We start from the raw sequence: 11,304 nt of genomic DNA on the forward strand, positions 1-11,304 counted from the left end.
CTAATTGTTTTCTTTCCTAATAAGCACTGGTCCAGATGACACTTTCCCACGCTGATGTGGTTCTGCACTGCGGTCTAGCAAGACATTTCAGCTTTTAGTTTTCTGTACAGCTCATGCTAGGACTCAGTCATCTGGCAAGGCTCACGATTGCATGTGCCATACTGCTGAGCAAAGACTCAGGGGTGACTTGAGAAGTGCCAGCTTTCTTACCAAGCCTGTGTTTCCCAGGATTGCATCTCCTTGGACAACGAGAGCCTGAAGACTGCTGCATAGTGCTGCAGATCATCACACTGCAGTGGAAATACAGCTACAAGAGAAGAACATATTATGTGTAGGGGAGTCTTATTTGGCAAACATCTGACACATGTACTGACTCTAAAGGAGATGAACTGAGCAGTCTTAAGTGGCTAGTCTTTATTTACTACTATTACAGTATTATGCCATCAAGGAGGTAGCTAACACCCCAGAGAGCACCTGCCCAGCTGAGACTTTACACAGCATTTCCTGCATGCACCATTCCAGGTTCACATATCAAGACTGCAGACAGCATGTGAAAGACATGCCTTACCTGCTCTTGTAACAGAGTTGTGCCTAGTACAAAGGTGAACATCCTCACTTCAAATCTCTTCAGGTGCTGAGGAAATTTTACTCTGAGGCTATAATTAACTTTGTGGAAGACAGCTTTGTAGGAGTCTTCACTGTTTTCACACCTTTTTGGGAATGTGAAAGAAAAAGTATTTAATCTAAACCTTCATCACTTGAACCAGATTTTCAAAGAAAGCAAGGAAGCAAAATAGAGGAGCTTCTCTCTTCATTTCCCTCAGATCACAGGCATAAAGATACAGCCTCTCCTATTTATGATCCCTGCTTTTGGCCACAGTCAGGATTGCTGCTTGTTCTTTCCATATGGCCTTTAGACCCATTCCTGTGCACCCCAATGACTGCTGCCACCAGAAGGCATAATCCCTGTGCTGATGCTAACATGCACTCCTCAGCCTAGCAGCAATTGATCATCAGGATAAAACAATGCATTCAAGCTGACTTCAGTCCTCTTTCCCTTTCTCCCCACCTAAGGTAAGGGGTCTTGTGCTGAACAGTTACCAAACACAGGAGGAAAGCCCTTCTTACCCACTTATAAGCATAGGCCACTGTGGAAGACTGTCCTGGCTTTGGGAGTTTGTAGCCCAACAGTCATCCAGGTTTAGTTCTAGTCTCACATCTTTGGGCTGGAGCAGTTCAACTTCAAAATACAGTGCCTCCCTCAGGTATTTTACCACAGGATATTCCAGCTCCTGATAGGGCTCTGTGTAGGATTTCTCTAGAAGAGAGTATTGATGTTAGAGTTGCCTTTTTACAGAGTATGTATTCACAAGCTTTCTGCTTCACTTTCTACCACCATTTTCTCTGGCACAGTAACATCAAAATGTGGGAGACAGCATGAATGTCAACAAATGGGGATAGGGTAGCAGAAAAACAAGAAACAGCAATGAAAACAAAGATCTAAACTGCATTCCTTAGCTCTGAGGATCCAGAAATGAGACACTCCTCCTTCTGCAAAAACCCATTGGAATAAGATGCTCCCTCAAAAGCACCTCTTTGAAGGTACGGAGTGTTGGGGGGAGGGGAGCAGAAATATTCATCAGAATCACTCCAGTCCTGGTGAGGATTAGGTTCATACTTCAGCCGATTCTACTAGCATAGTTACCATTTTACAGCAGTATTGCATGTAGTTTCCTTCTCTGACACAAATATTTCAGTCAGCGCTCTCTGCTCATCAACACTTAGGGAGCTGATAGGAGAGAAGCTCACATTACATCCACTCTACAACTTTTAGCATGCCTAGACCAGGCAGGGAAACCACACATCAGTAATGCTACATCTGTTCCACTACAGGTACTTGGCCATTTATTTTGCATTCTGGAATGGAAAAACATGTTAGAGACCTTAAAGAGGTTTCCTCTTCATCCTTGGAAATAGTCAAAAGTCATGTGGACATGGTCCAAGGCCACCTATTCTAAGGTAGCCCTGCTTGAGCAGAGTATGTGGTCTCAAAGTGAGCTTTCACTTTAAGAACCCTTCCAACTTCAACTATTCAGTGATTCTATGGAGTCTAATCCTAAATGTTACCTTTGAAAAGCTTCAGTGAAAGAGCAAGAGAGCCAAACCCTGGCTTAATACTGGGTGGTGGGTTCTTCTTAGATTCATATTGGACATCAAGAGCCTGCTTGATTGCATACCAGCATACAAATTTCAGCCTGAGGGAAGAGGTTTAGCACAAAATTTTTAGAAAGCAAAAATATCTCAGGCAACCTTTTTCTAGGGAATGACACTTACCGGTATACTGGTGTATCACTGCCGGGTCTGAAATAGAGTACATCATTTTCATATGTCATAGTTGTGCTATTGAACTGAAAGACATATCATTACAAACAGAACAGTTATATTAGAGTTCACTTTGGTTTTGACACAACATTCACATCCCTTCTCTTGTCTGGCAGACTGCACTGAGCAGAATAGCCAGAAATTGCTGGCTAACAGCCATATGCCTGCTGAACTAAAGCTGACAACTATGCCATAGTCAAGAAGAAACAGTTTATTAGCTAACAGTAACTTGTATATGACATAACACCCCAGAAAGGGAGTACACTGGGCCTAAGAAAAAGCTCACTTGTTTCTGTTGACAGAATCAATGTACAGCATGAGATGTAACACTTGCAGGAGCAAGCTGCAGTTGTGTTGACCTGAATTTGAGAATAACCCATTATTTTGTCTGCTTTCCATCTGTGCAGTACTGAAATGGCAGGAACAGGACTCACTCTAGTGAGTGGACTGACTCTATTAGCAACACCTAGCCAGCTTCTGGAGGGCATATGAGTATCTCTCAACAACATAAACTCACATTCAAGTCCAATACTAAGCATTTCAAAAGTGTCATATTGAAGGCTAGTTTCAGAAAACACATCTGACCTTGAAAATAAATTACTAGCTAAGTAAGAACTTCTGCCCAACTGAATTTAATATCCTCAGAAAAAAGAGTGTAGATGTAGTAGTTAACAAAGTCAGCTGTGATCTTCTTGCAGTTTACCTGTGAACCTCTGCCATTCTAGTAATAACCCTACCCCAATGCACAGTAAACTTCATATGACTAAGCCCTTACCTTTCTACTTGTTCCACAAGTGTTCACATTGAACTTGAAGGTTGCAGTCCTTTCTGTCACTAGACTGGGTTTGCACTGTCTGTCCCTTAAAACAAACAGGTTGGTATCCAGGTCTGCAGCTCCCACCAATTTTACTGCAGTAATAACCACAGTACCATTGGGTAGGCACTCTGAAAGAGAAAAATAACATTTTCATACAAATCAGGGCTCACATTCTTATGTTCTATGGCCTAGCACAATAAAGGGGCTCTGCGTGGATTTGCTAGCAAGGTTATTGGCACATTACAGGTTTTGAGCAAGACTGCCTTCAGTATTAACACCCGATCTTCAGACTAACTGCTAGTAGAGTGAGCAGCAAAAGTGAAACTGGTGATTTCACTTACCTTTCTCCTCCTAGGAACTCTCACCCTGTCCCAAAAGGACTTTTCTAGCTGAGATACTCTGTATATTTGATACCCATGAGTAGCTTTAGCATGGTTAATTTCTATGCTGATCCTCCCCTCACCCTAACAAAAAAACCCCAACCATTCAACATCCAAACCAGCCACAAGAATCCTTTAAAAAGCATTATGATCTTGGAGTTGTGAGGTGAAGTAGAGTTTCCCATCTCCTGTACTAGACAGGATAGTCATTCCAACCTGTAATTTGACTTGCTTTTTAGCATATTATTTTATAGGAAATCTGACAGCCAAATAGAGTATCACACAAGTATAAACTCTAGAAACATTTCAGACTTCATGGGTTTGTGCAACTTAGTTATGCAACTCAAAGAGCATTAAGAGCTAATCCCCAACATGTTATTACGTATTAGCTGGGAAGGTGAAAAGTTGCAGGAAACTGAGAATTTCCTCCTATTAGCCAAGGTGATGCCATCCTTCAAGGTTAGGTGGAGTGAAGCCTTTATTCCAGAGGCATGAATATCCTGGAGATGACAATCACAGGTTAAACAAGGTAATAAAAACACGTTGTTCAACTAACGTATTCAGAAACTAGGAGAGAAGGTTACCACAAGACAAAGATAATGGTGCTTGATCACAGTCAAATCCACGGGAGATTTTCTTAATCTAGAAGCTCACAGAATGAGCTTTTTTCAGTAATTTCGCAATAGAGTGCAATAGAAACCCCACTGCATGTACAGTTGTCATTAAAAGACAGCTCAGCCTTGAAATGCTTGCAGAATGTTTTCCTTGCCTACTTCTGCCAACATAAACCAAGGGAAATTAAAGTGTTCTTCCAAGGGTAGAAAAGTCCTCCATTAACCCTTTGAAGCCTATCTCAAAGGGAAGTTTTATTTCACTGTCAAGGACACAGTGTATTATGTTCATATTTCACAGCCAGAGCATGCTTTTTAATTGCTATATGCTGCCATCCTTACCTCATAGTTCACGTGGGAAGAAAGGAAAGGGACAGAGATTGCTAAGTGAGTGCCATTGTCTCTCAGGCTGTAGCTGTACTTCTTCACAGACTCTGGGGTCAAGTGCCTGTCCGAGATGAAGGGGAGCCAGTTTTGGTCCACATTCCCATGAGTGATAATGAGATGAAGGTTCCTCCCATCACAAAATCCTCTCGCACTGGGTAGTACTGCAATACAGTTAAGGGTCAACCAGCATGCTATCTGCCATCAGAGTTTAATACGGCTATTTAGGACTGACAGTATCCCTGGCTGAAATTAGCCCAGTTAATTGCAAAGCTCAAAACCAGGTTGGTACCATTTTGCCCAAGTCCCACTAGTTTACCTGCATCTTCAACAGCTGACACTGTTATGACTGGGACAGTGAAGGTCTCACTTGTTGGATGGATTATGAATGAAAGTGTAACATTCAGGGTGTATGCTCTCATATCTGCTCCCATGTACTAGGAAAATCATATTTAGAAATTAAAATCACCAGGTGATATCATCTCTTCCATACCATAGTATGCTGCAGTGTCCTAGTACGCACCTCTTTTTTAATGCTTGGTGCATCAAGTGGGACTTGTATTATGTAGGCTTTGCTTCCATTAGGATATCTGATCTCGTATGTTAGATATCCATGCTGAACAGCTTCAGGTAAGGCAACGGTTGTCCCCTCAATGGTTAATGTCACAAGCTTCACATCTGGGAGAAATGTTCCCACTGTAACATTCATTAGCCTCAAACTCAGATTTGAATCTGAAAAGGAATGCAGTAACATTAAAGTCTTAACAGTGCCAGAAACTTCAGTAAATTGTTAGGCTACTTACTGCTGGTTACAGCAAGTTCCACTCGTTCAAATGGTGTTTCTATTTCCTTGATGATAACATATTTAGTTAGTCCCCATTTGTTATCTTCCCACTGATGTTCCAAGAACAGGTTGATAGCATATTTTTTCCCGTGCTGTCCACTGCTCACAGATGTCTAGAATTTCAAATCAAGACCCTTTAGTATAACACAATTTCACATTAAAGTTGTATCGTAGCATCTCAATTGTCTTCTCTCAGCTCGGAGATCACAAACTCCTAAGTGGCACTTACTATATCTCTATGAGTTTAGATTATCTCAGAATATTTGTAACACTTCCTTTGCAAAATTATCTCCCATTCCCAAGTTTCAAAGCAGCAGGGGACCATTTCAGTAGTGAAAGAGCTCCTCCTGCAACTTCCTTTGCAGTTCAGTTGTTACAACATTTGCCCAGGATTCAGTTCACTCCAAGCAACTAGATTTAAATGTTTAAGTCTGAGGCCATCCCCCCAAAAAAAGAAAAACAACCCACAGAATATCTGTTGTGTGGCACCTAACATAAGTCACTAACCTTGTAATAGCCGCCTTCTGCACCTATTGGTATTCTCATCATAATTGCATTTAAGTCATTCAATAACACATATTTCCTGGAAGCCATTTCTTTGGCAGAGAGTTTGCGTAGATCCACACCAGCTTCAACAAGCACATCCTTAAGGCTAGTTTCTCCAGCAGAGACTGGTTGAATATATTTTGGAACAGTCCAGATGATTGTTTTGTTAATGTACTCCACACCATCTTAGGGACAAGATATGAAAACTGTAAGCTCATTACTACAGTTGTAAGTCGGTTCCTATGCATTTAGATATTGGAGTAAGTAAGGTACTGCATTTCTCACCTACAGGACACGCCACAGCAGTATCCACCATCAGGATCATCCATCGCTGTTTGTAAAATATACTTGATCTCACTGCAGAGAAGGTAATTCCATGATCCTGTGGGAAGAGATCTGTTTAGACCTCACAGCCTGGCAGCTTGCTGGGCTGGAATGAGCGTACCAACCTTGACCAGCTGAATTTGTGCAGCAGTATATGGTATTCGCAGCACAACCCTGGCATCTGTGGTGTTGAGTCCATAACCTGCACTCCAAGCATCACTCACAAGCAGAGCTGTTTTTTCTTCTGGCTGATGAAAAACTATTTGCCATATTGAGGCTTCTCCTGCTTTTGGCTATCCAAAGAAATTCATCAACAGTTTAAACACACTGTTTGAAGTAACAGATTTACTATGTTGAATGATTTATTGTATTGAACTGCCCAGCAATTTTATTGCCTCATTCTAAATACTATTAGTGGGATACCACTCTAGCTTCCCTCCCCCATGTCCCCCAGAAAATTTTCAATATTAAAGATTAACTGCACTGCAAATACAGGGTCCAAAAAGAAAAAAGCCTATCCATGGTTCACTCCTGCTTCATGGGGTCTTAAAGACAGTTTTTTGTTGCAGTCTTTTGTCTTGGGAAGACTTTATTTCTAGGCTTTTTGAGAAATAGGTTTCCATTTCCTCATTGGAGACATGGCCTACAGCTGTCTATTTCTAGCATATCGAAATCTTCATACTAAAACCACTTGGTACAAAAGTTCCACTCTTCCTACTTAAATGCTTTTCAAAAGGACATTTTGTACTGTGTAGACATAGAATAGAAAGATGCTTGTACCTGAAGTAGCATTAGCTTTTACTAGGGAAAAAACACTGTGGTTTTACCTCCAGAAAGGCAAGATTCCAGTCCTCAGGTTCATCTTGAATGAAGTCCTTCACAGTCCGTGGAACCTCTCTCCTGACAGAAACCTGAAGGGAAAGAGCTTCTGTAAGGGGTCTGCTGATGGTACTTGTTTCCTTGTCTTCAATGTCTTACAAAGTCTTTTCCAAGGGAAACTAGCATTTCCTAGAGGGAGGTTTCCTCCTGCCAAGTAAAAGATTATGGCACAAGGTGTCATCATGCATGGTGTATTTTCTATAACTCATTTGGTTTCAGCTTGTTTTTATTTTTCACCTGTCTTCCCATTTCTACTTTCAGTTAAGGCTAGAAATTTATTTTGACTCCCATGTACTCTTCCAAGGAGTCCTTTGTTCCCTCCCTGCATTTCTCTTCAGCAAATTCAGTAGGAAAACTTCCATCAGAAAGTAAATATTTTTGTTATCTCAAATGAGATTTGTTGAGGCAACATACAGCAAGTTAGCTTAATGTTTTGAACACCATTTCACAACTTAATTGGTTATTAATGTTTACAAGTGGGCTAAATAAGCATAATATGAGTTCATCACTAAACTCAAGATGCATGCTGTGCATTCGCTAGTGAGCTATTCATGGTTGAGCATTCAATTTCTGCTTCCAATACACATTCCTAATATCTAATCAGCTTCAAAGAGAGCATCTTCCAGTACTTACCTTCTTACTTTACTTTTCATTACCTTCCTATCAGTACTTCCAGTGCTTACCTCCATGTAGTTACTTTCACATACTAGCTCCCTTGGACTCCATGGACTGTAAGAGCAACTTGCACTTTTCACATGAGTTGTAGCATTTTTCATATCAGCAGCATCAGATGCTATAATTTCTACAGTTATTATGAACATATCTTCCTGCATGGAGAGAGAGAACACTTTCTTGTTAGACTGATTTTCTCTAATTAGGGACCATATATCCTGGTGACCTAACAGTATATTACAAAACCCATCCACCAGGCTCTGCGCAGAAGAGCAACTCCATATTGAAGCATTATTACTTTCTACCTGATTAACTACATAGGCTACATGCATGTAGCTGCACAGCTAAATAGCAACAAAAATACTCCAGGGAGTAGTTAACCTTTCATATAGCCCCAGAACTGGACAAAAAAAAACCCTCCCTAAGGCACAGTTTTATGACACAGTAGGAATGAGAAATTAAAGCAGCCAAAGCTTTTAAGGTTTGTTTTTTTTTGTTTTTTTTTTTTTTTTTTTAACTCTGATGTGTCTCAGGCACTAAACACTTGGGCAGAGTGCAACACAGCTGCCAGACAGAACTCCCTATTCTTATCCAAAAGGAAAGAGTTGCCCTTCAAGGGTATATGTCATATGCTTCTTTATGTGTTCATGTGCAGGCCGTTCAAATGTCAATACCATAGAATATTCTAGGACCTCTGGATATATTTGAGAAGAATTAAATAATTTTCTGCTAACAGATGCTCAAGACGTTCCACACCTCAATATCTATCAATAACTTGGTACTGTTTCACATAAATCACGCATAACAGCACTGCAATCAGAACACTTATAATAGACTTACCTCTAAGCGAGAATGGCAGCTCAGCGCAGAAGCACGAAACTCGATGTTACTCCAGTTGCTGTAAGTTACTGTATAGCCACACTGTGATGCCATGGTCTCATTGAGCTCCCAGGCTATGCCAGATTGATCTATGGGCAGTTAGTGAAGAACTGTATTAATGAGTGTAACTTCTGCTCTGCTAACTCCTTGAGCTACCTGCCCTGGCCTCATGGTTCAGTTGGCCCTGCTCCAATATGGCCCAGCTGTATACCCTGGGCTCAGACATAGAAGAATTTCAAAATGGTAAAAAAGTTGTAACAAAGCCTATAGAAAGTAAGAAAAGTAAAGCTAAAGGCAGGCTGGGACAATGAACTGTTGCAGCTCAAGGACTCGAGATGCAGGGGGCAGGGAGAGAATGTCACCAACATAGAAAGATATTAAATCCTAAAAGGAAAAAACAAACCCAGTGAGCACAGAAGAGTCAGTTAGGTCATCAGCGTCAGAGTTGTCAGGATTGGCACATGATGACAGACTAGCAACTTCAGGAGTTTGATCTATGGCTGGCACAGGCCTGTGTTTCTCTTGGTGCATGTCTGGCCAACAAATTCTCTTCAGGGGTTTTACCAGGGTGACAAACACACTGAAGCTTAGCTTAGATTTTTCTTAAGTTACAAAGCTACCTTGATGGTTTTGGACATTTTTTTGTTTGTTTGTGTTTTAGTTGTTTTGCTCTTTTTTTTTTTTTTTTCTTCCCAAGGCAGTTGTTTTATACTTTCAAGCTCTACATATCCCAGAGTGTCTTTCTTTGTGTAGGAATGCCTGAACAAAGACACTATTAAGTATGTTTTTACCCAAGTTTAACATTCTAGAAAGATGGGTGTTACTGAATGCCATTGACTAAATCTAGTTAGACAGCTAACTAGCATGGAAACACAGTTCAAGGCTGAGTTTACATTTTCTGCATATAATCTTACACCTGAGACTCATGTATCCCAGAAGTTCTCACTCTGTCCTTCCAGTGCACTGCATGGTGCTTTCCACTCAAACGCACCACTTGTTGACTACTGAGGCCATAGCCAGAGGGCCCAGCTAATTTTTTTATAAAATTCAGTAAGAATTTATAGACCTCCACCAAGTCCCTTAGCTGTAAGCAAAAAAGGTGGAAAGTCACTAATGCAAAATCAGTAATGTAGTCCCAGCTTCAAATAATAGATTTTCAGAACAGCATGTGCTGTTACTGGGAAACATTTTTACCAGGATGGAAATCCACCATCATAAACACACCTAGAAACTACCATGAGGCCAAAGATCACCATGATTAGACTTGATATGGCTAAGTTATCACACAAGTCTACATGTTCTACAGAAATAAAGGTAGCCTTCGGCTTTACTTAGCAATGAGGACAAACCTACTAAACTCTATTGTCTTAGAATAAGCCAGGGAATTCCAGTATAAGAGTATCTCAGAGAACTTTAAACATTTCATCATGTGCAAATCCCTCTTCAAGTTCTTCTGTATCAACTTACCAACAACAGAGAAGAATAAGTATTTGTCCTCAAAGTATTCTGCACTCAGTGTTAGACGCAACAGGTTCCCAAAGCATTCTGCACTCATTGGTCCTGCATTGGACATATTGAAAGGCTAGTGAGTAGTAGATTAAAAGTAACATTCAAACAGAAATCCGTTACTTCCCAGATTGCTTTATAAGAACTCAGTGTTGTGACAGTCCTATCCCAGCACCTCTGTCCAGGAGGCTTTACAGTTGTTTTTAATTTTTAAACTGGCAATACTTCCAGGAGAAAAGCAACCTGAAATTAGCATTCCAGTAGTAACTGTCTTAATTAGCTGGCAATACTACCTCCGACAGCCAGCCATGGAAATGGGATTTTGGAACACAGTCAAAAAAGTACTAAATTAGTTCCCCCAATCTGAACACCTCCAGTGGAATAAAAGAGAACAAGAAAATCTCCTCTACCACCCTGGAAAGAGGAAAAATCAATCCCTATATAAAAAAAAAAAAAAAAAAAAACAAACAAACAAACAAAAACACAAAAAACCAAACAAAACCAAACCCACACTTAAACAAATAAACAAAAACTCACAAAAAAACCCACTAACTCCAGCCCCCCTCCCCCCCCAAAAAAAACCCCACCAAAACTCCACCAAAACCAAAACCATAACAACAAACAAACCAACCAACCAAAAAACCAAACAGTCCATACACAGCTATTCACAAGAAAAGCTGCAAGCCAAGTCTGGGTGGGGAGGAGGCATCTCAGCTACCCATCAGCCTACCCTGTTCACCTGCCCAAGTACCAGAAACCAGTTGACTCGTGCTGGGAAAAGACCACACAGGAGCAAAGAGGATGGCTTGAGATGCTCAAGTCCCAAGCTATGGTTGCAACAAAAATAGGCTATGGCTGCCAATCCTCTTACACACAGGAAGCAGGTACAAACTGTGCTATATGTAGGACGCAAGACCAGAGAAGAGTTTTCATTTGACATATATTTCTAATAAACTGGGAACTGTTGTTTCAAACAGAATTCTCTGCCATAGTAAGCTAATACCAATTAGACCTTTCATAGTAATGGAACATTTCAAGGGCTTAGAGGATCCTTTTTCATAGAGAGTTCAGCACTATACC

General features: G+C 40.8%; 1 protein-coding gene across 1 annotated transcript; it reads right to left on the reverse strand.

Moving 5' to 3' along the window:
* Positions 1 to 11,091, reverse strand: LOC308220143 (zona pellucida sperm-binding protein 2-like; the record flags this gene model as incomplete). Its single annotated transcript, XM_080615931.1, has 19 exons — positions 10,186 to 11,091; positions 8,680 to 8,807; positions 7,851 to 7,994; positions 7,116 to 7,199; positions 6,414 to 6,581; positions 6,250 to 6,346; positions 5,926 to 6,149; positions 5,378 to 5,531; positions 5,098 to 5,306; positions 4,894 to 5,011; positions 4,533 to 4,738; positions 3,962 to 4,079; positions 3,158 to 3,327; positions 2,335 to 2,408; positions 2,128 to 2,255; positions 1,129 to 1,318; positions 569 to 710; positions 211 to 307; positions 1 to 74 (listed from the first exon to the last, which is right to left on the reverse strand). Exons 1-19 carry the CDS (start codon positions 10,289 to 10,291, stop codon positions 1 to 3), a joined length of 2,631 nt encoding a protein of 876 aa, XP_080472057.1. The 5' UTR covers positions 10,292 to 11,091.
* Positions 11,092 to 11,304: the final 213 nt, after the last annotated feature.

This window comes from Psittacula echo (assembly GCF_963264785.1).
Source record: "Psittacula echo genome assembly, chromosome: 4".
NCBI classification, from domain to species: Eukaryota; Metazoa; Chordata; class Aves; order Psittaciformes; family Psittacidae; genus Psittacula; species Psittacula echo.